Source organism: Microtus pennsylvanicus, chromosome 2 (assembly GCF_037038515.1).
Source record: "Microtus pennsylvanicus isolate mMicPen1 chromosome 2, mMicPen1.hap1, whole genome shotgun sequence".
NCBI lineage: Eukaryota > Metazoa > Chordata > Mammalia > Rodentia > Cricetidae > Microtus > Microtus pennsylvanicus.
The window spans coordinates 99407676-99432568 of NC_134580.1; the positions used below are offsets into that span (position 1 = coordinate 99407676).

At 44.8% G+C, this 24893-nt stretch overlaps 1 protein-coding gene across 3 annotated transcripts in view; it reads right to left on the bottom strand.

Moving 5' to 3' along the window:
* Tgm5 (transglutaminase 5) overlaps nucleotides 1-21339 on the bottom strand; it is a 33294-nt gene extending 11955 nt beyond the window's left edge. The window contains exons 1-6 of one of the 3 annotated variants that reach the window (XM_075963788.1): nucleotides 21330-21339; nucleotides 12997-13176; nucleotides 12204-12449; nucleotides 10652-10770; nucleotides 7427-7555; nucleotides 6843-7020 (exon numbers count right to left, since the gene is read on the bottom strand). In XM_075963788.1, coding sequence (XP_075819903.1) covers nucleotides 6843-7020; nucleotides 7427-7555; nucleotides 10652-10770; nucleotides 12204-12449; nucleotides 12997-13176; nucleotides 21330-21339 — 862 coding nt within the window. Of the gene's footprint in view, nucleotides 1-6020; nucleotides 6028-6842; nucleotides 7021-7426; nucleotides 7556-10651; nucleotides 10771-12203; nucleotides 12450-12996; nucleotides 13177-21329 lie in introns of those variants that run through there. The other 2 variants (XM_075963790.1, XM_075963791.1) reach the window with 2 other exon arrangements.
* Nucleotides 21340-24893: the final 3554 nt, after the last annotated feature.

Below are 24893 nucleotides of genomic sequence, written 5' to 3' on the forward strand. Positions count from 1 at the left end.
TCAGATTTAAGAACTTAATTTTTAAGAAGTTTTATGTGTGTCACTGTTTACCTGCATGTGTGTATCATAGCATGTGTGTGTCTGGTACCCAAGGGGTCAGAAGAACACTCTGGATCCCCTGGAACTGGAGTTACAAATGATTATGACTCGACATGTGGGGATAAGAATGAAACCCTGCAAGAGCAGTAAGTGCTCTTAAACCTGAGCCACCTCTCCAGCCCCCACTTCTATTTTTTGATAGGAAGATGGGCAATTTCAAACTAAATCATGGTCACTAAGATCCATCTGCTGTTCAAGAAACACAGGTGGACACTATTTATAAGAAAGCAGAACATGAACTCAAGAACTCAGGGAAGAGAAGGGGGCTATAACTTGTAGAGTAGCATAGGACAGAAGAGGGACAGAGCTGAAGAGAGCTCTCTCAAGTTCTGCAGAGGAGTCCCCTCAGTATGGGAACAAAGTTCCAGAAAGCCAGAAGAAGCGACAGAATAGAGGCCTCACATTATATAGGGTGTTTAGGAGCATGCTCAGAAGGGCCATAACCAAGTAGCATGAGCTAAAACTAAAGACCTAAAGACTGTTCAGGACCCATCAAAGCAAAGCTAAAAGCAAACTTCCAAAGGCTCAAATTAATATGCAAAACCTTATTGGTGTACCACAGCAAAGACCTTTATTAGATAAAACAACGTTCAGTTGAACACTAAAATCCAGTGCCCAGGGTGGATTAAAAACAATGAAGCAAACAGAAAGAAAGAGAAAACATGAACACAATGAAGGGAAACAGAAGTAGAAGAAAAGGCCCACTGACATTTCTAAAGCAAAATACAACACGGGACACAAAAACTGTATTAAATAAAAGTTGAACATGGACGGGGTCTGGGAAGACAGCTCAGTGGTTAAGAACACTTGCTGCTCTTGCATAAGATCTGGGTTCAGTTCCTAGTACCCGTATGGTGGCTCACAACCATTGTAACTCCAGTTCCAAGGAAGCTGACACCCTTTAGACTTCTGCAGGCACTAGGCATGCACACAGTGCACAAACATACATGCAGGCAACACACACAAAATGAAATCTAAAATGTTTTAAGAAAGAAATGCACATGGATCATAATACATCTCTTGTGAGAGCATTTCCCACTCCAGTGCTACATGTCAAACACATTGGTGTGTTGTGGGTAGGTACATGTCAAACACATTTGTGTTTTGAGGGTGGTTACATATCAAACACATTGGTGTGTTGTGGGTAGGTACATGTCAAACACATTTGTGTTTTGAGGGTGGTTACATGTCAAACACATTGGTGTGTTGTGGGTAGGTACATGTCAAACACATTCATGTTTTGAGGGTAGGTACTCAATGGAAGTGAGTTATTGGATAAAAGAAGAGAAGTAATAGGTAGTTTTTAGATGGAAGAAGACCAATTTTGATAATACTGCAAAGTTAGAGTTGTGATCACTGGTAACCCTAAATATTTCAAGAAAGAGAGGAAGCGTAAAGTCGGGGAGAGTGATGGAGAGGATATGGGACTGATGTTTGGGAAAAGGGCGGAGAGATATTTCAACCAGACTCAGCCAAACCACTGGAGCCTAGGAAACAAAGCTTAAAGCAGTATGCCAATTACGACAGCTAGTGCTGGTGTAAAGCTGTGTGCTAGACCTCTTTCCAAATAGGTGTCAAATGTTAACCAAGAACCCTATGAAGGAACATTCCATACAATCTCCATGCTCGTAAATCAATGGAAAATAGCGGTAGATAAATCTTCCAGCCAGGGCATTGTGCAAGTTTGGACTGAGATCCAAGGAAAGGTTGGGGAAAAATAAAGCATCAGACCCTTGGATGAGGCTCCTTCTTGGAGACCCAGAGCTGAGCAGAAAGAATGAGAAGCGAGTTGTATTGAAATTAACGATGAGATACTTCATAGAGATCCATGCACGATTAAGTTAGAACACATCTTAAAAAGCTTTAAATAGAAGACACTACTATAAATCTTCTCAAGGTGGAATATAGTCAATGAAAGACATACAAACGGGGTTGCTGTGGTTGAAGAGGGGAGGACCCAGCCCAAATGTCTCCCATCAGTTCCTGACTCAGCTTCTCAATAAGGCTACCAAGGCTTAAGGCTCCATTTTCTATAGGAAGGGATGAGCTCCACAGACCAGTTCCACATCAGTGCCTTTCTGCCTGTGCCACTGCTGCCCCATCCACTCCAAGTTCATACGGGTATGGGAAAACGCGGGGCAGGCTATTTCCAGGATGCTTGGATTTTTCTCAAGTAGCTGTCTTAAGGTATAACTCAGATACTACCTAGCACCTTTTGTCAAATGTACAGTTCACGAGTTTGTGCTATTTGGACAAATAGTGCAAAACTCTAAGTGATTTGATTCTGGAACATTTTATCGTCACCGCAGAAAGAAAGCCTGCTGGAGCTAAGCACGGCAACATCTATGTAATCCTAGCACTTGGGAGGCTGAGGGAGGAGGAGCTCGGGGAATGCCTGGGCTACAGAGTGAGTCTCAAAAGAACAATAGCAGCACAAAACAAAACATGTCTACCCACTAGCAGGCATAGTATGGAGACACGTAACCACCTGGCTTCTGGGGGACCCTACTGTCCCTTCTGGTCCCCTACTACAGTGCAAAGCATCCAGGCTACTTTCCAGACCCCACACAAGGGCTGAGGGTTCCAATCTTAGCGAGAATCCAATGCCCTAGAGCTCTCTGGAGCTGGCCCTGAGCTCAGAAGGGAGAGCCAGGAACTTCTCCTTAATTACCAAGTAACTACCTACAAACGGATGCCAAAGAAAACTCTCTGTACACTATATATATTTACCTTTGAGGAAAACAAAGCCTCCTTTTGTAAACTTTCTACAGGCAATTAAAGTCATCATGTTTGACAGTCAGAAAGACAACCCTGGGCCAGAGGGCTGTAGATGGGAGAGTGTACTCTTTGGTACTGTCAATCAAGCTAGGGCTTCAAACATGCTACACTAAGATTCTACCAAGGAGCTACATCCCCAGCTTAAGAATGAATTTTTAGGCCTGGCGTGGTGGTGCACACCTTTAATCTTAGCACTTGAGAGGCAGAGACAGGCATATCTCCTTGAGGTCGAGGCCAGCCTGGTATCCATAGCAAGTTCCAAGACAGCCAGCGCCACATAAAGACACCCTGTCTCAATAGAAACAAAAGAAAGTTTTGTTTTCTCATTCATGAGTCGTGTGGTCACAAGCTGCCATGATATCTACTTCAAAGGTGGTGGGGAGAATTGGAAACATTGCAAGGTGTCCAGTGTTGAGTGGGAAGCACAAAGGCTGCTGGGCAAAGGGCAGCTGCTAGCCATGCTCCTGGGCAGGGCAGCCTAGAGTGAGATCATGGCCTACAGTGCCTGCGCACTGGAGGGGGAGTCAAGCTTGGACACTCCATTTCATTTGGCAGATGGAGAAGATGGAGAAAAAAACACCCTAAGTCTTTTGGTGGATCAACCGAGACACTCCTAGCTAAGACTGAACACTCTCTAGATAGTCACTGTTCATGGTGGACTCACACGATCCTTTCAGTAACCCTTGGCAGATAAAGAACTGGTGTTTGGGGGCAAATGGACAGAACTGGAAATAAGCTAGCTCCAGGAAGACAAATATCATATGCTTTCTCTGAGCTTAGCACAGACACTCACATGCGGGCGTGCACACAAGCACACACACACGTAAACCCACCAGCACACAGCAGGAAAACAGAAGGGTGACTGTCTGGGAAGAGGAAGGGGCAGCAGGAAGGAAGAACGGGGCAGTAAGGAGCATGACTATAGTTAAGTACATGGTATACTCCGTGCTTCAGATACACACAGATCAGAAACTAAAAGGAACAAAATAAATAGCCCCGGTCAATGGAAAGGATAGATGCGATGATTAAACATGAAGCCTTTCTGGGACTCTCATGTGATAATTTGCATAATTTCTTAGAGAATGTCTTATTATCTAATTTCTAAAATAGCATCAATGGAGTATAAGCTTAGGTCTCAGAACTACTAATTTCTGCACCACATATCTGGGTAAACTAAGTCATAAGTGACTTGCCACAGAGAGTTGATAGCAGTGTTAGTATTTATACCCATGGTTCAATTATTGAATATGTATATATATATCATATACAATACATATATGAATATATATTCAATAATATCTATTTCAATTTCTGTGTTCCCAGTTACTTCCAGTCAATCACAAAACAAAATTATTAAATGGAAACTGCAGAAATAAACCTTTCTTCTTGAAGGTTTGAAATCCTGTATTGTTTTGAGCATATGACGGGTTCTCAGCTGTCCTGCCCACAGCATGAACTGTCCCTCCATCCAGAGTGTCCATGCTATATACACCACCTGCCTGTCAGACACTTCTAGGTGACCAGATCACCTGCTGTGCTGCTGCAGTGCTAGGTTCAAGCAGCTCACATTTTATTTAATAATTGCCCAAAAGTTCAAGAGGAAGAGTGCTGGAAATTTTATGATAGTATAATATTCTAAGCATCCAGAGTTATTTTAGTTATCATTATCAATGACTTCCCGTGCCTAATTAATAAACTAAACTTTACCATTGGTAAATATTTATAAGAAAACACACAGTATACAAAGATGGCTTTGGGATTAGCAGAGTTTCGGGCACCTTTGGGGGTCTTGGGCTGTAATCTCTATGGATAAAGGGGACTGCAGAAACCCCAAGGAGTCTGCTTCCAGAGTCCACATGCTTCTCTGTTACGCTCCTTTGCCAAGATTTTAACACAGTGCCTGGCACAAAGGAAATACCCGTTATCACTATAACAGCCATGGAATAATAATGGTATAATTGTTTAAGATGTGAGTGGTAGCTGTGTCGGCATAATTAGTTTGGCTCAACCTTTATCTTTCACTTTGGTGAGGAACAAAAGTGACTGGGTCTTTTCCATCTTTGTAGCCAAGAGAATAGGTGGAAGACAGCACTCAGCACAGAAGAACTCTTCAGACTGCATACGTACTAACGTATGACAAGGTGGCCCTTTGGGGGAAAGCTAATTGGGCTATAGCCGGAGAGGGCCACAGTTGATCATTGCTTAACTCTTTGTTTCAAGGTCACTGAAGGGCCACGATTCTTACAAACATTTTAATTGCCCTGCTGTCATTGCTTAACCTCCATCCGCTGTCTCCACCTCTTCCATCACCCACTCCAGACAGCCACTCCCAAAGCCAGCTCTCGCCCTCTACACGCGAACTCAGTTTTTCCACACTGGAAGGCTCCCCCTTTATCTCACACAAGATCCGTTCTGCCCTTCCATCTTGTGTGTGTGTTGGGGGTGCCGGAGTCACTCGATCCGTAGTCCAGGCCGGCCTAGAACTCCTTATACAGCCCAGGCTGAACTTGAATACATAGTGATCCTCCTGCCTCATCCTAAGTGCTGGGATTGGAGTTTTAAGTTCCTGCCCAGTTTTCTGCCTTGTCTTGTACCTGCCTTCTGGATGATTCAGATCCCCTACGTCACCCTAATTTCCTCATCTTTTAGCACCAAAGCTGTTGAATTATTTATGTCTTATCACCGGGCCATCAAAGCATCCAACAGAAGATCAGGATCTGAAGCAGCAGAAGAGGCAGGCACTAAGAAAGGGCTTCAGCAGCCGCCCACCCTAAAGATACCGTCAAGCTCTGTCAGTGTTGACAGAGATCTCCTCATGCCCTTGGACTGAGGCCTGGTGCTGCATTCATCACCTGTCCCACGCCTGTCCCAGGGAATGTCTACACAGAAGGCCTAAACCTTCGATAAATACCAAGTTAGGGGCAACTCTGGTCTCCCTGCATCCTACTGGAGTCCTGTGAGGAAAAGTCTGACCTGGCCTAGCTCCCTAGATGACAGGAATGATGACTAACTGACTGAGACCAACTCAGAGACATGGGCATGCATAGCAAGAGGCTGAGAGTGGGCAGAGCGAGGGTGGGGATAAGAGCAAGAGAGTGGCCATGGGCAAGGCGGAGACCTCCCCTCACCACCCTCACCACCACCTCCAACCTCTCTCTCTTTTCTTTCTTTCTTTTCTTTTTCCTTTTGTCCTTTTGAGAAAGGTTTCTCTGATTAACAGCCCTAGCTCTAGCTGTCCTAGAACTTGCTTTGTAGACCACGATGGCCTCGAACTCATAGAGATCCATTTGCCTCTGCCTCCTGAGTGTTGGGATTAAAGACGTGCACCACCACCACCCAGCCCAGATGTTAACTTCTTCTAAAATTTCCTCCCCTTCTATCTCTACTTTTCCCTCTTGCCACACACAAGACAGTCTTCCTTCTTCACCTTATTCTTCTAGGTTTCTCTTCTGTCACTGTGATCTCCAGTTCCTTTCTTAAAAATGGCCTTCTATTTTTTCCCATTCCCTAACTCCCTTTCCCAAATCAGATCCCCTAATTTCCTCTGAGCGTATGGCAACACCAAAATCAAGGTCATTCTACTTGGGTTGCCTAAAGGTCAGGGGCTCATTTTTGTCTGTGTGCATGTCTTCATTAAGCCAGAAATGACCCAATTTGTTTTTTGTGCTATATAATCATTTAGTGTTTCATCTCAAGTCTCTCTTGGACCATTCTCATTCTTGTGGAAACATGTTGTTAGGCTGCATGACCTCAGAGGGCAGGGTAAGTTTTGATGTGTGTGATTTCTACTTTAGAACCAGTATCTGGTTTAAGCTCAGACTGGTGAGGTCAGTGACGAGATCTTTCTACAGGAAACAACTGTCTTCCAAACGTCCCTTGGTGGGAACTGTGAGACTAAGATAGAAATGGTCCAGAGCTCTGACACAGCTGCTCTAACATCCCCTAGGGCCTGGGTCATCTCTTACCTGTGCACATGACGGCGGCAAAGACCCAGCACTGCCCGTAGCGCACCGGTTGGCAGCCCATGGCATGCCACTGCTTGAGGATGGCCACGCTGCCCGTCCACTCTGCAGGGTTGACACCGTCCACGTAATTCTCACTCCAGTTACCATTGAGCACCCCATTGTCATCATTGCTGTTTATCTGAAGAGAAGCCATGTACAGAAGCATTAGAAACACGTGTCCCTCCCCGGGACGTGACGTGGGGGGTGCTGACAGGAAGGACAACCAGGCTGAGACTTATATCAATTCACCATTCCATTTTAATGCTCTGCAAAGCAGGAGCTTGTCTCTGAGCAGAGTAAGAACACATTGGAAATCCAGAAGCATCGAGATCATTCTCAAACTCAATGACGTTCAGCTTTCCCCCCCCCCCAAACAAAACATGTAATTTGGGTTAATAGAGGCAATGGCCCCCACCAGCTATTTCAGGGTTTAGTTGAGATAACTCATTTCCCATAACCTGCTCTCAGTCTCATTCAAAATGGTTTTGTTCTCAGAGAGTCCCTGCTTCTGAACTCCTCATTCTCCTATTGTTGGGACACCTTACCATGGCGCACACAACTCTGCTGATGTAGACGGGGCTTCCCCGCAGGGCACAGTCTGTGGATGGGTCGATCTGGAAATTCAGACTCTTCTCGAGCAGCTCCAGGCAGATGTCTATGACATTCTCTTCAAACTGCAGGGTATAAAGGAAAGGAAGCACCACATACTTGGTGTGTGTGGACAAATAAAGAAATATACAATCCATACCACTCGGCTCCCCAGCAGAGTGTGTGTGTGGAACACAATCCATTTGCAACGTAGCCGTCAATCGAAACAGCCTCCCAGGAAGAGGCATGGTTTCAAAGCTATGGTGTCACAGCCCGCTTGGCACATATGTCCTGCAAGCCAAATGTCTCACCATTCATTTGAAGTGACTGTTGCTACTGAGGGTTTTTCCCCCAATGAAATGCCTCATTGGAAAGTCTATTCCATCTCCACAATCCTGGGGACTCTAAGATGTTCTTAACAAAGCCATGTTTCCTTTCCTTCCACAATTACATAATGACCCAACTTTGAAACTCAAAGCTGTAGGACTCTGGACTGACCAATCACGTGTGAGTTCTGGAACACTTTCCCTCTCCATGGGTGTGTCCCCTCTGGTTGTCAAACTTAGTTATACAGTGGACTTGAGGCCTGTCTTTCCTGCCTGAGTGTATGATCTGTCAATCCAGTTCTCTTTATAACACTCGACCCTGGCATGGAGCTGGGGTCATAGAGACTTCACGTATCTCTGTCAAATGAATATAATGAACCCACTTATTCTCATGGAACAATTGTCATCAAGTATAATTAGGCTTCCCTGGCCTACTTGATTTAGGGAAGTCACTTTCTAGTTTACAATGTTCAAAGGGCCCTATAGCTTAAAGAATCAAGGCCAAAATCTCCTTGAGATGCCCTTCAAATCCCTCTCAGATCTGGCTCTGTTGTATAGCTGTTTCTTCTGAGATTAAAACCTTAACCTTCCATCACAAAAGGAAGCTTGATATGACACAGGATGTTAAATGGGAAGAGAAACATTAGACCCCAAAGAGAAGCTTAGAAAGTAAACCACTCAAATGTTTCAGGAAGTCCCTGAAACTGAGCAGATTCATTGGTCCCTCCCTCCCTAAGCCTATATAAGAAATAGGGACTACCCATAGACACTCTTCTACCAGCTGAACTGCCTAGAAAGAGACAGATTAGTCAAACTGCCTGGAAGAGGTTCAGACCAACAAAGCTACCTGGAAAGACTCTAACCTGTCCAGCTACCTGCAGGTTGTGCATCAAGCTCCAGCTTTCCAGCTTTTGTGAGCGGTCACCCATACTGCGGTGATCTTTTGGTAATACTGTGGTCTTTTAGTCATGTCTGCTTCTATAAGTAATTTGTCACTCATAAGTAACCCAACAAAACTCTTTGATCTCCTGAGTTAGACTCTTTGGTTCCCCATCTGAGATGAGTAGACATGTACTTGTTCTCATCTCCCCATCAACACTGTCTCTGGCCTCTTACCTTGACAGACTCCCCATCCATAGCATTTTGCTCCAGCTACACTGAATTCCCTGTAGTCTCTGCAATGACGGAAAACTTCCTGGCCCGTCCACCTTTGCACATGCCTGCCCTTGGTCTTCACTTGACTAACACAACTCAAGCACAGCACCTTATCTTCTAGGAGGCTTTGGGATTTCTTGCCAAACCAGGAGCCTTCCTCAGGGTTCCCAGAACTCTCTGCCCTGTCTCTCAGGCTCACAATCCAGCTGTATGATAAGCACTGTTTATGTGTTCCGCGGGGACAGTGCTCCCTTCTTTCTGTATCTCTAACACTCACCTCTGCCCAGTACTGAACAGAGTGCTTACTGAAGGAGAGAGCCAGAAAGGGAGGGAGCCAGAGCCCCCAGAACAGCAACACCCACTTCTGCTTCTCACTGAAGACAACTCCCCTAAATACTCACACTGAGTGAGGAGTTGGGACCAGTTGAGACTGCTCTATTCTCTCTGGGCTGCAGCTACCTTGGCCGTGAGTGAGCCTAAAAGGTCATGTGCATTTGGAGCTCTATTTGGATAAGACCTGGTGAGGAGATTTTATCCAAGTGATCCAAGGCTCCGCAAGGACCCCCATATTGTCCTGGCTGTTGCCTCTTCTGAGTGGCCAAAGGCTGATCTTCTCCCTCCCCCAGTACTCCTAACACTGAGTTTATCTTAGAGAAGCTTCTCCCCCAACCCCACTCCTAATCTTGAACTTCCAGGAGCACCCTCTGGGGCTAAACTTTGACCAAGAGGTAGGTTTTCAGATAGACAAAGGTTTTCATGCATTGCAATGAGTTTAGATGTTTTACATACAAAGTCATTAGGCGATGTGTAGAAAACAAGAGGAAATCAAGCTGGTAGCAGCGCTTACAGATAACCTTCCTGTTCTGGGCGTCCATTTTCGGAATTTTTTTTTTTGCAAAGGTTTTATAATCCTTTTTATTTATTTATTTATTTGGTTTGGGTGTTTTTCAGCCAGGATCTCCTGTAGCCTAGTGTATGTAGCCAAGAATGACCCCGAACTTTTGATCCTCCTGCCTCTACCTTTTGAGTTCTGGGATTACAGGGGTATCCCACAATGCCCTGTTTATGTGGCACTGGGGATCCAACCCAGAGCGTTGTACATGTCAAGTAAATACTCTACCAACTGAGATGCAATCTGAGCTCTATTTCCTGAAAGGTTTTTCTTTATATTCCAGGCTGACTTCAAACTTCAAATCCTCTTGCCTCAGCTTCTCAATCACTGGTGCTACAGGCATGCGCCATCACACACACCTTTGCAAAGCTTTTTTCAGACAATGAAAATGCATCGGCATGGAGTCAGGAAAGATACATAGTTGTTTCTAGGAGAGCTGTCCAGGGGCTCATACGTTCTGTGTATGTGTCAGCATGACAGATCTGATGTCAAGGTTCAGCACCAGGGGTTGTCAGGACGAAGTGAGAGAGTAAGGTGAGACCTCACTGCAAACCCAGCTTAAAGCGCAAAATGTCAGGTGCAAATATCTCCATTGTGATGGTGTGCCCCCCCCCATCCTCAGTCAAATCTGTGGCTGGGCTGCCTTTAGCTGCTCTTTCCCTTAAATCCCATTCAAGTCAGATGTGGCCAGCAGAGAACACTCGCTCCTCCTTCCCACGGCTGCTTCCCTAGCAAACCAAGATGCTTCACACAGCAGTTTGGGCTTCCCTTTCCATATGAGTTTGGGGCTCGTATGGTCTGGAACTCACCTGCCCATAGTTCCAGGGACATGGGCGGATCCAGCTCTTGCTCCCTTGGTAAATGAAGCCATAATCGTTCATAACATACTCCTGTCTCTGGGGCTCACTCTCCAAGTAGACTGCATCCCCTGGGAGTCAAAGTGAGAGAAAACAAAACAGAAGTCACCCTGGCCATTCCTAGCCCCACAGTTCTATAGAATCTAAGATCTGGAGACAGTACCTAGATTCGTTCTGAAGGGCACTGAGTCTTGGGACACCACACTCTCAAAACCGCTCAATGTGAACATGATGTAAAACAATATACATTTACCTATGGTGAGTATATGTTATTATAAAGTTACCCAGATGGTTGGGCCCGTGTTAAAGTCAGGGAAATGAGCTCAGAGTGGAAGCTGCTTTGCAGGCCAAGTTTAATTACAGTTCTAAAATTTGCACACAGAGTCCAGCAACTCCCTAGTCGGAGCTTTCTGCCTCACCCAACTAGTCCAGGGGCAAAAGAGCAAATCGGAGTGTGAGGTTGGCAGTGACCTTATCATCCTCGTTCTCGGGATCTCAGCTAAGCCTTTCCAGTGGTGCGCAAAGTTTCAGACTGTAAACTGCTCGTCTGAGCACTGTGTTCGTGGTGGAGATGACCAACGAGCCGTTTGAGAGGACTGGCTTACAGCTGCAGGGTGTCTCCAGCAGGGATTTCGGTACAGTGTTAACGTAAGGTGGCAAACTGTATGGATGTACATGGACCTCTACACGGGACATGAAAGTTCAAACACACTGTAAAGTGATGAGTAAAGCATGAACTAATGTCTGTTAATAACAGATTGTGTATGAGTAGAGGATCCTGAAGCTTTTCCGATAGTGACTGCTCATGCAGGTCTCAGCCAGTAGCTAAGTCTGTATGGAACTCACTATGTGGTCCAGGCTGGCCTCAAACTCACAGTGATCCTCTTGCTTCCGCCTCCCAACTACTGGCACAGGTGTGTGTTTCAGAGAGAAATGTAAATTGGAGACTGGTGTGTATAATCACACTCTGATATAAGTCATAGAATCAACAACACGTAGTTATATACAAATGTGCGCGAATTCAATCATAATTTAGCTCTGTAACAGAACACAGAGAGCAGTAGTATGGTTTCCACTGAGAAAATGGAACGTGGTGATTGGCAGCTCTTATGCCGCCTAGCACTTTTCCCTCCCTGCCCCTCCTTCTCTTCTCCCTCTACCTCTCATTTTTTCACTTTTATCATTTGCTTCTTTCCTCAAATACTGAAAACTGTGCATTTATTACTTTTTAAATGAAAAAGTCCAGACTAACTTAAAAGCAGATCATGAAGGTAGATGTTAATGATGATCAAACTTAATGGTAGTTTTCTATTTAAGTTCAGACATAATTTCAAAATCCCAAATAAGCAAATAAACACCAAGGTCTCTCCACCTTGGTTGTTGGAGGTCAGGTACTAAATTCAAGGGATTCGGGGACTTGTGATGGCCAGGGATCAGGGGTTGGAAACCTTTGAGCTGGGACCTCTGACAGAAGTAGAGGATCCTGGGTGGGTGCCCGCCTCACCTGGGCACCAGGGGTTAAAGAGCAGGATGAACTCCCCGAGCTGGTAGGCCGTGACAGGACCCTGGTAGGAGTCAATGTGAATTTTCAGGAGGTATCGCCCCACGGCTGCCATGGGAGGAGCGCACAGACTCACGTCCAGGGAGGTGGCTCTATTGGCCTCCAGGGAAGCAATCCAGGGGCTTGGGCCACCACTGCCTGTGAGGCTAAACACCGCCCGTGTCCCTTTGGCCAGGTCTGGCAAGGGTCCTAGGAGGAAAGAATAAGTAAGGCTCCTTATGGTGGTCTTCCATTCCTCTAAGATCCTGCTCAAAGAACATGCATGCACACACACGCTCCACTTCACACATACATGTACACATGTTCCACTTCACATCACACATCCATACACATGTGCCACGCAACACACACATACATGCACAAATATGTACCATACATCCACATGCGCTGTTCCACATCACACACACATACATACATACACACACACACATGTGCCACACAATATATACATGCTCTACTTCACGTACACATACACACACATGCAGCACACACAATGCTCCCCTTCATCCTTCACATACACATATATACTCATGCGCCACGTTCAACACATACACATACTTTCCTTCATATGTACATACATACATATATACACGCATGTACCACACACACTGCTCCACTTTACACATTACCACACACATCACACCCTATACACACACACACACACATACACACACACACACACACACACACACACACACACACACACACACACACACCCTGTGGGCCAGTTCCTCACCAGTCTCAGTCACAAAGGTGATACTGTCCATGCCTGGTTGGAAGCCCCGGTTCTTAAAGTACAGGGTGATGCTGAAGGCCTGGCCACGGCGGACAACAAGGCGGTCAACACTGATCTCCTCTGTGCGGTGGCGCACGTTGTTCCGGGAGCTCTGGAGGTCTGTGAGGGCCACTTCTAGCCCTGTAAAGGGGCAGCCTGAGACAGACAAAAACCAGGGTTGTAAAGCCTAGTCCAGTTTTGTTCATCGCTTACCAGCTCTGTAAACTCAAGGAAGTAGTTTGGCGATTGCACTTAGGTTTCCGTGCTGGTTGAATGGAGTCTGTAACATTGTAAATCTGGTTTAAGGATTAGATGAGATACCACGCACCCACATTCCTCTTTCCTTCCTCCCCTACTTCCTCCCCCTCTATCACCTTCTTCCCTGCACACTTCTGGAGGTACATGGTTTTTCTGACTGGCTTCTTGTGCAGACCTCTCCAGGTTGGATGCTCCCTTCAGCCTAGCCTGCCTTCAGATACATCCTGATCCTCACTTTATTTGGGTTATTTTTGTTTTTGTTTTGTTTTCTTAGTCTCTTGAGACAGGGTTTCTCCGTATAGCTGTGGCTGTCCTAAAACTCATTCTGTAGACCAGGGTGGCCTTGAACTCACAGAGATCCTGCCTCTGTCTCCCAAGTGCTGGGGTTAAAGGCATGCACCACCACTGCCTGGCCGATTATTCCTTTCTAAGTGCCTATAATTTTCTACTCTCCTTGTTTCACCCTTCATGACTGTCTACAGTCTATGGTATTTGGTATGCAGAACACTCATTTGCAGACATATGGCCCTCCCTATGCAGCGTTAACTTCTGAGAGCGTTCTCATTTCCCACCAACCCAGGCGTCATCCTTTACTCAAGGCAGTCTGTCTGCAGGTTTGCTTTCTGCTACAGCCTCAATTCAGAACACTCCTGTCATAGTTTTCAACTTGACACAAACCTAGACATACCTGGGAAGTGGAAATCTTAACTGAGGAATTGCCTCCATCATATTGGCCTGTGGACATGTCTATGGGGGCATTTTCTTGATTGCTGATTGAGGCAGAAGGGCCCAGCCCACCATGGATGGTACCATCTCTTGGCAGATGGTCCTAGGTGGTATAAAAAAGCAGGCTGAGCAAGCCAGGGGAAGCCAGGCGGCAAGCAGACTCCTCCATGGCCTCTGCTTCAGCGCCAGCCTCGCTGACAGTCTTGCCTTGACTTTCCTCAGGGAAGGACTATAATTCGCTAAGTCAAATAAAACCTGTCCTCCTCTAAATTGCTTTTGGTCAGTGATTTATCAGAGCAACGGAGAACAAACTAGATTATCTTGCATTACTTAGCCAAAGCTTACCTGTTGTGGGATCTTTGTACACTGTGTAAAAACGTATTGCTGTGATTGGTATAAGGAAATCTGAATGGCTGATAGCTAGGCAGGAGGTATAGGTGGGACTTCTGGGCAGAGGGAACTCTGGGAAGAAGAAGGCAGGGTCGCCAGCTAGATGTAGAAATGAGGTAATGTGCCGTGTGACACAAATGTAGATTAAAATAAATGGCTTAAGCTGTGGGAGCTAGTGGGACAAGCCTACACGAGGGCTAAGCTTTCATAGTTAACAACGAGTCTCCGTGTCGTTATTTGGGAGCTGGAGGTACAGGGAAAGACTTGCTACACCTACCGGTCCTCTGAGACCGCCCTCCCTCATGAAACTGGCCCCAGCTGGCCACCCTTCTTCCCATCTCCTGCTGCTCTACAGCCTTGAATTGAATCACTCTTAATCCTTATTGCTCACACTGACCAGTTAATGCTTGTGTCCTTCTCACACGCTCATCTGTGTCAACGCATTAACCTGGGGTCTTACTCTTCTCTGCCTCAGCACAGGAACCCATTCTTTGTTATTTCTTGTTGTGTCTCTTTCTGTAGCTCAGGCTGGTTGCAGACTCAGTCCCTGGAGTTCTGGGATGCAAGGTATGTACCACCATACCCAGCTCTTAGCTACTTTTTTGTCTATGTTCCAACACTCGCTGTAAGTTGAGAAGGATGGAAACCTACCTGCTTTGTTTTGGCTGTGCTTTGATTAAAAAAATAAATTAACCAGATCATTTGGCACAATCTAACACCCTTTCATGTTAAAAAAATATTCAACAGACTAAGGAGTCCCTTATCATGATAAATACTGTCTGTAAAAACCCACAGCTAATCCTGTTTAATAGTGAAACACTGGATGCTTCCCTGTTAAGATAAGGAGCAAATTAAGACGCGTGTTCTTGCCCGCGCTTGTCTTGCTAAAGGCAGAGTGTACTGGAAGATCTAGCCAGGGCCATTGGCAAGGAAAAGAGATTAAAGCCATTCAGATTGGAAATAAGTAAAGTCATCTTTAGTCACACATGACATAAGAATAATAACACTCTCAAACTAGAATTAACAATCACAAAAAGATGTCAGGATGGATGCAATACCAATATGCAAACCCAACTGTATTTTCATACACCACAATGAATAATCTGAGAAAAATGTAAAAGTAACTCCATTTATAGTAGCAAGAGACTAAAGTAATTAGTAACACATTCACAACAGAATTAAAAACTCTTACCACAAAATATCGTTTAAAGAAATTCAATCAAATAATGGAAGCTCTCCCATATTCATGGGTTAGAGGATGGTATCATTCCAATGACAATTAACAACACAACTATTCTAATGGCTCCAGATTCAACACAATACTGACCAAAACCCGAACTGCACACGTCATTTGGTACCTCTACAATGCATCTCCTACCATCTCCTGCCTCTGGCTCCCAAGTGCAGGAATTAAAGGTGTGTGCCACCACTGCCTGGCGAATATCAATTTTCTTTAGAGATGAGCTTCCTGATTGCTCAGCCAATACCAAGTGGTCAACCCTAAAGACATGTATATACAAGCAACACTAAATGGATTCAGAAGGTTTTATACATATGTTTATGTGTACGTGACAATAACAATTAAAGAAGAGGTCATGGATTTGAGAGGGATAAGGGGCATGGGAGGAACTGGAGGGGGATAAAATTCTCAAAAAATTTTAACCAAAACTTTTAAGCACAACTGTCATTTTGTAGAAACTGACAAGTGGATCATTAAATTAACAGGGGAAAAGAACGGATCCGTAGTGATCAAAGCAATCTTTTTATTTCTTTTTTGAGTATCTTGCTATGTAGCCCAGAACTCATGGCAGTCCTACTGCCTCAGCCTTCAATGTGTTGGGATTACAGGCATGCTCCATATTCGGCTCTAAAGCAATCTTAAAACAGAGGGCTTGCACTTCTATTATTTAAGTTTTACTATAAAGCTAGTAATTAAGGCAGTTTTGGGGTGGCATTAGCACAGACACAGGTCAGTGAGCTAGACCTGAGAGTCTTAGAAAAGAGGTCCCACATTGTATACGGAGCAGTGCTAAATTCACTCAGTAGGTTTTATACTTGTGTGTTTAACAGTAATAACATTGACAAGGCCATGAATTTGAGAGGGATGTAACAACACTAGATGTAAGCTAAGGACAGAGAACTACCTACTTTGTCTTGGTTATGTTCCAATTAAAGAAGAAGGAGAAGGAAGGAGGAAGAAGACAAGAAGGAGGAGGAGAAGGGGAAGGAAGAAAAGGAGAAGGAGGTGGAAGAGGAGGAGAAGGAGGTGGAGGAGGAGGAGGAGGTGGAGGAGGAGGAGGAGGAGGAGGAGGAGGAAGAAGAAGAAGAAGAAGAAGAAGAAGAAGAAGAAGAAGAAGAAGAAGAAGAAGAAGAAGAAGAAGAAGAAGAAGAAGTGTACCAAATAATTTGGTAAAATATAATACTCTTGATCTTTAACCAAAATGTCAAGACAATCAAATATAGAAAAATTCTCTTCAAAAAAATGGTGCTGGGATAAATAGATATATCCACATGTAAAAAATAAAGTATCTGGACTGGAGCAATGGCTCAGCAGATAAGGGCACAGGCAGCTCTTGCAGAGAACCCAAGTTCAGTGCCCAGAACCTGCATTGCTGCTCACAACTGCCTCTAAGTCCAGGTCCAGGAGACCTGGCACTCTCTTCTGACTTCTGTGGGCACCAAGCATGCACATGGTACTGCTGTGGAATAATCCTCTTGTACCCTGTAAAGATTTGTCACTCAAATTTGTTTAATAGAAAGCTGACTGGCCAGTGGCCAGGCAGGAAGTATAAGAACTAAGGATGATAAGGAGAGGGCAGAGTCAGGAGTCACCAGCCAGATGCAGAGGGAGCAGGAGATAAACGTGCCATGCTAATAAAGGTACCACTACATGGCAAAGTGTAAATAAGGAATATGGGTTAAACTTAAAATGTAAGAGTTAGTTAGTAATAAATCTGAGCTATTGACCAAGCTTTTATGATTAATATAAGCTTTGGTGTGGTAATTTGGGAAGTGGCTGCTGGGTATTTGGGAACAGGCAGCCAGAACAAGAAACTTCCACTAAATGGTGCACATACAAATATGCAGGCAAAGTACAGATACATATAAAATAAATACTAAGAAGTTAATAAAAAGGAAAGAAGTTGGTTGCCTACTTCACATGATATGCAAAAATTAACTCAAAATGGATCAAAGATTTGAATATGAGAGCTAAAACTATAAAACGCAGAAGAAAACAGGTAGGTACACATTTCTCATCTTGAAATAGACAGTGGTCTCTTAGATATGACAGAAGAAGTAGAATCAGTGGGGAAACTCAAGTAAATTGGGCCTCATCAAAATGGCATTTCTGCTTCAAGAACATGATGAAGAATGTGGAAATATAATCCAAAGAATGTGAGGATGTATTTGTAAATCATATATCTAATAAGGTATTTGTAACCAGATGGATGGATTAACCCTACAACACAAAAACAAGGAGCCAAATGAAAAATTGGGTAACTGGAGCTACCGAGATGGCTCAGTAGTAGGCAAAGCACTTGTTGCATAAGTCTGAAAGCCCAAGTTTACTCCCTGGGACCCGTGAGGTAGAAGGCAAGAACCAACCCCACAAGACTGTCCTATGACTCCTACGTGATCATCATGGCATGTCTCCCACAATGTGGGTAACTGTTTTGAACGGGTCTTTCTCTAAACAGGACAAGAAAAAGACAATAAACACATGGAAGGTCATCAGGTAAATACACATGAACTGTTTCTTCACACCCATGAAGATGCTATAAGAAAACAGACACTAGCAAGTGTTGGTAGGGTGTAGCACTATGGGGCACTCGGACCTTGCTGGTGAGTTTATAAAATGGTTCAGCACTTTGGAGAACGCTAGAGGCTCCTTAGAATGTTGAACACAGAGTTATCATGGGATTCAATCCCTTATGGTACATCACCAAACAGTGAATGTGTATACTCACACCAAGCCCACATGTGGGATGCTGATACAACATTATACAGAAATAACTAAAATAACTAAAAAGTCCAAATGGCACAAGTACCTACCAGCTGATGAACAGAAAAGATGTAGCATATCAAAATAATGGACTTGTATAAACTGAGCACATTACAACACGAATGGACCTTGAAAAATTAGTTAGTAAAAGGAGCCAGATGCAAGAGGACACATCTTATATGATGCCATTTCTATGAAATATCCAGAATAGTCAAGTCCATAGAGATTGGAAGTAGATTTGGCATTGCCAGGGGCTAGAGAAAGGTGGAAAGGATGCTGAATGCTTCTTCTCCTTCTCCTACTTCTCCTTCTTCTCCTCTTCCTCCTCCTCTTCCTCTTCTTCTTCACATAGCTACATAGCCCTAGTTGTCTTGGAATTCACTCTGTAGACCAGGCTGGCTTCAAACTCACAGGGATGCTCCTGCCTCTGCTTCCTGAATGCTGGGATTAAGGGTGTGCACCGCTGCCCCTGGCTCTGACTGCTTGTTTTTGAGGTGATGAGAGTGTTTTGGGACTAGATAGTAGCGACACTTTCAAAACTGTATGAATACACCTAACTGAATACTTCAAATGGATGGCCTTTATTATGTTCAATAAAATGCTAGAAACAAATGAGACTCAAATAAACTGTGTAAAGGTATAAACAATAAATATTAATCTTTATCTTTTGTTTTAAGGAGTCAGACCACAGTCATACAGGATTACAATCACGCAGGTTTGCCTGAAACCCACCAGGCTAGCCTGGAACTCATGTGCACCTCAGCCTCCCAAGTTGCTAGTGTTACAGACACGTGCCACTACATCCATCCCCCGCTTTATCGTCTACACTTCTGAGGCTATTTGCTCACTGTTAACACATCTTTTTCATTGGTGAGCTGTGCATTGTTGTTACTGTTTTTAAGGAAGCGTAAGATGTTTGCTATTCGAAGAGTTCTCTATCTTATGCAAAATCACTTGCATTTATTTCAAGTTTTGGATTCTCTCAGCACTTTATTGAGATCATACTATTAAACTTTTATCACAACCTTGGATAGATGAAATATCATGTCATCTACACATAGGGGGTGAAGAACAGACCTTCTGATAGATGGAGGATTTTGTCTCATGTTAAACTCAGATTGGTGACTCCAATCAGGAGTTTTTTCTCTACCCAACAGCTGCTAGCCATTGCTGGCTTTCACTCATGTTCAGAAAGGACATTCCAGCCCGCCACTTGAGAAAGAACTTGACTTTTTCCTAATAATGAAAAAAGGAGGGTGGTAGTGGCACTTGCAGAGGCAGGCGGATCTCTGTGAGTTCAAGACCAGCCTGGATACCCAGAGAAACCCTGTCTCAAAAAACCAAAAGATGCCGGGCGGTGGTGGCACACGCCTTTAATCCCAGCACTCGGGAGGCAGAGGCAGGCGGATCTCTGGGAGTTCGAGGCCAGCCTGGTCTACAAGAGCTAGTTCCAGGACAGGAACCAAAAGCTACAGAGAAACCCTGTCTCGAAAAATCAAAAAAAACAAAAAAAAAACCAAAAGAAGCAGCATATCCTTTAGGAGACCAGTTGACTGGGCAGAGAGCACAGACTGGCTCAGGTCTGTGCGTGACTAAGGCTACCCAACAGGCGGAACAACACCTGCCTGACAGGAAACACTTCAAATATATCCTATCCTCCAGAGACACCATGGGCTGTGTCAGTCTCTTCCTATGACACACAGATGCTTCTGCAACAAGCACCATGCTTAGCTTTCCTTCTCATGACCATTTCCTTTCTTGAGATACGGTATTTCACTCATCTATATTCAAATAGGATATTCATTTTCAGTTAGAGTGTTTTTTCTTGAAGTAAGGAGAGAATGAGGGAACTAGCAAGGGGATGGTTGAAGAACTTAGAAAATAAGTGATCTCAATGTCTGTCCTGGAGAGACACTCCTTCATGAGTAGCCAGAAGCATGCATAAGAATGCTGGCTGTAAGATTGCTTGTCTATCTGTAAAATGGGAAAGACTTAACTGTCCATTAGAAGAGGACCAGGTGAATGAATCATACACTGTAGAATACCATACAAGATGAAAAATATTGAAGTAGGTCTATACACACTACTGGCCTGGAGAGAGCTCCAAGACATGAAGTGAGTGAAAAAATATTAAGTTGATATCTGTAGATTGATAGTATCTAGATTTTTAGCAATACATGTTGATCCAATCGATTATATTCAGCATATATATGAATACTAATGTCTAGACTGGAAACAATGGTTACTCAAAATGAGATTGGGGTACTTAGAGTTTTATCTGCAATTATTGCTTTATTTTACTCCAACTAGATCTTCATTTCCTTCCTTTGTAATTAAAAATTATACACATTTTACATAAAACTTAAGAAAATAGTAAAATACTTATTATATTACTTATAGTAAATAAAGGTAGAGATGTCATGTGTGTAGAGTAAGCTAAATCCCATCCCTTGTAGGTGGTATGTCATCTAATCGTTTCATCTCCAGAGAAGAGAGGATGAAGTCTGCAGAAGATGACAATGATGACTTCGGAAGTTAGAGTATATGAAGATTCAGAGAACTTCCACACTGTAAAGAACCTCCAAGACTGTGCTTCACACCCTTCTGGTTTTCAGGCATGAGAGGCAGAAACTAGAGAAGTAAGTTGGCCAGTGTGAAGAATTTGGCGGGTGACAGAGGACAGAAATCCCGGTGCCCTAATCACTTGCTCTGCCCATCCCACCCTGTTGTCATGGTAGCATGGCACCTCCACCCTGCCTGCTGGTCCTCGGGGGACCAATGGCTCCTGAGGGCTCTTGGCTTCCTTCCTAGATCAGTTCTCTACTTGCTCCTTTCTCCTTCTGAGCCCCCCTCCTGCCTTCGATGTCTCTGGGTCTTCATTGTCCCCAGTTTCTAGCCGTTTCCTGGATTTCCCTACCTTGGGCCATGGTGGTTGCTTCTGGCTCCAGGGCTGCTCCCCCACAGGCAGCTGGATGGGCTGGAGATTCAGGAAACAGATCCTGGAGAGCCTGCTTCCCCTTCCATCCCAAGGCTCGACACTGGAGGTGGGGCCAGCTGCCGCACTGCCACCTCTGCCCGGGCAGCTCACAACTGGTTCTCTCACTTGCCCTCTGGTTTTTCTTGGCAGTGTTGCTCAGTTGAGAGGAGGTGTGGAGGCTGTGGAACCATCAGGGCCTTTGTGCTATTGGGCCGTTGACAGCTCTTAGGCAATAGGGCTGTGGTAAAGGAGCCAGAAGAAACTGGTGAGCGGATGGGGGCCTCCACAGGGATGAGGGAACTGTGCTTCTGCAGGAAGGGCTGTCCGGGTCCTAGACTTTCGCTCACAACTAAGAGAGCCTCAGTGGGTTCTAGCACTTGAGACCTCTCTTTCTGGAGTTTAAGTGCAAATGGTACTTATGCTGGATCATCCTTAATATGACTTTTATTTTTCTGGCCATGGCACTGTTTTAAGTGAGACCTTCCAGGCCTATAGTGATTCTCAAATAAAATTATCAGATGTGGGGCTGGAGAGAAGGTCCAGAGGTTAAGAACAGGGGTTACTCTTCTAAAGGACCTGGGTTTGAGTCCCAGTACCTACATGGAAGATCCACAACTGTCTTTAATGCCATTTTCAGGTGGTGCACGCCTTTAATCCCAGCACTCGGGAGGCAGAGGCAGGTGGATCTCTGTGAGTTCAAGGACAGCCTGGGCTACAAGAGCTAGTTCCAGGGCAGGCTCCAAAGCTACAGAGAAATCCTATCTCAAAAAATAAACAAAAAGAAAGAAAGAAAGAAAAAGAAAAGAAAGGGGAGGAAAGGCAAGATGATAATGTAGCTTCATGGTAGAACAATTGCCCAACAATACCCAAGGTTCTCCAGAGAGAAAGAAAGACCAGGCTGGGGGAGGGAGGGAGAAAACTGGAGAAGGATCCTGTGTGAAGACTGACTGGGAAACTCACCCACTCTCTTCCCCCGCTGTGAGTCACTTCTTCCTGTATCCCCAATTTCTAGGTCCTCTGAGGAACCCAGCAATTCGTATCTTCTTCTCTCTTGGTTTCAATTCTCTGATAGCTTCCATAGTGTACAGACACACAAATACAGTTCTCTGGGGCTCTTGGTTTGTTGCTGCACTGAGGAATGAACCCAGGGCCTCGGCCTTGAAAAGCCAGCACCCTACCACCAAGGCACACCTAGCGCCCCAACACACTAACATATCTGTGTTCACATCCAATCCTCAACTCCATTAACCCATTGACTCTGCAGCTCTGACCTTTCCTACCAGTTCCATCAATCCTCCAGTCTACTGCCTTGTTCCTCACCCACTCTTCCCCTCCCTTCCACCTACTTTCCCTCCCCAGGCTCCCTGACACCTTCTCATCTACTCCCTCTGAAGGCCAGGGACCCTTTCCTGCTCTTATTTTGAGGGTCCTTCTGCAATTCTGAGTGTGCATGCGGGCCCTTCTCTCTTGTTTAATAAATTTCCCTCTCCCTCTCTCCACCCTCTGACTCTCTCCTGCTCTCCTTCCCCTCTCTCATCTCTCTTCGCATTCACCTACCACCCCATCCAGTTCGTCATTTTCTTCTCAGACCCACTTGCAGGCTCCCTTCACTCCCATGCCGGTGCTTTCCAGGGACGTCCCGGGGGTTCACCTATTCTCACTCCACTCACCCCCTCATGGACTTAGGTGATCCCCAGAACTGTGGCCTGCAGGCCCCTCTTCTTGGCCAGCTTTTGACACTTTACCACACCCAGTGTGCCCAAATGATTCCTTCTCCCCTACCTCCCAACTTATCTGCCTTTCTCCCTGTGTCTCTGGTCTTGGTGAGTGAGGATATGGCACCCTGGAAATGAAGGTCAAATCAGGAGCATCTCTCCTCTTCTTAACACATCAGTCCAGTTCAACTCCTGACTAGCACCTAAAACTGGCCCTTCCTCCCTGTCCCTCGGGTCTACCTTCCCTGAAACACCAGCCTGTCTAGAAACAACTCCTAACCAAATTCACACCCTTTCTCCAAATTCAGCACTACTGATTTTCAACATATTTTAAAATTATAATTTCATTATCTCCTCTCTCTAACCCTTCCCATATATTTCTTTGTCCCAGCTTGCTCTATCCCAAATCCAGGGCCTTTATGTCTTACCATTGATCTTTCTGAAGAGGCAATTCAAGCACATAGTTTCTCCGCTCAGGATCCAACAGTTTATGAAGGCCGAACTTCTCAACATCACCCTAAAGGCCTTAGAGAATCATCTTTCTCTTCCCACCTAGAAGCCAGGTACGCCAAACCCCTTCAGTTCACTGATGGAGACCGCTCCTTTGCATCTCTGTGTGGGTGTTCTCTCTCTCTCTCTCTCTCTCTTTCTTTCTCTCTCTCTCTCTCTCTCTCTCTCTCTCTCTCTCTCTTTCTCCTGAATGATCTCTTTTTCTGAAGTGTTTGTTCTCTGTCTATTTGTCTCCAGGTTAGAGCATCACCCTGCTAGGAAGCCTTCTCAACATTCTCTATCACACTGGGAGTTAGGGGCTTATTCCCCTTGTCATCTCTGTTAACCAAAACACTTCTCCATATCATAATCATAACACCAGTGCCAGTGGTCAATCATGACAGTAGACAATAGAAGCACTACTACCACCAATACAATCATTTTTGGTGCTAGATATTATTTTAAATTCTTTTGTGCATTATCCTTCTTAGTCTCACATCTCTATGAATCAGGAGGGTTTTTTTTTAGATTGATTTATTTATTGGTTGGTTGATTGATTGATTGATTGACTTGAGACAAGGTCCCACTATTTAGCCCTGGCTGACCCTTTACTATACAGATCAGGCTGGCCTCAAACTCATAGAGATACTCCTACCTCTGCCTCCCAAGCTGGAATTAAAGACAGGACATATGCCACTATGTCCACTCCAAAGATATATCCATTTTTATGTGCATGAATGTTTTGCCTATAGGCATATCTGTGTATCACATGTATGAAGCATCTTTGCTGACCAAAAGAGGGTTTCAGATCCCCTGAATCTGGAGTTACAGCCGGTTATGAGCCACCATGTGGGTGCTGGGAACTAAACCTGGGTCCTCCGGGATAGTAGCAAGTGATCTTAACTGTTGCGACACCTCTCAGTCCCCTGAGGTGGGGGATTTCTGCTGGTCTTATATAACAGGTGAGGAAATCAAAACATTTGTTTTCCCAAAACTCCTCGCAAAGAACTACTAGGCTAGCCTTGGAATTCAGCAGAAGTCTAGAGCTTTGTAACTCTAAATGTTTAATGCCGCATCCAAAACTTGCATGTATGTTTTCAGCACTCACCGATTGGTATTAGATAACCAATTGCTGTGCTCTTCCCTGGGGAAGACTGTTTCTTCCACCTTCAACATTCCTGAGTCGCTCTTTGTATAGGGCTGAGACCCGTGAGCCTGTGCCCGGCCTCCTCACTCTGCTACGCTTCCCCTCCACTTTGGCTGTCTCTTGTTGCCTTGCTCGGTTGACGTCTTAAAGTAA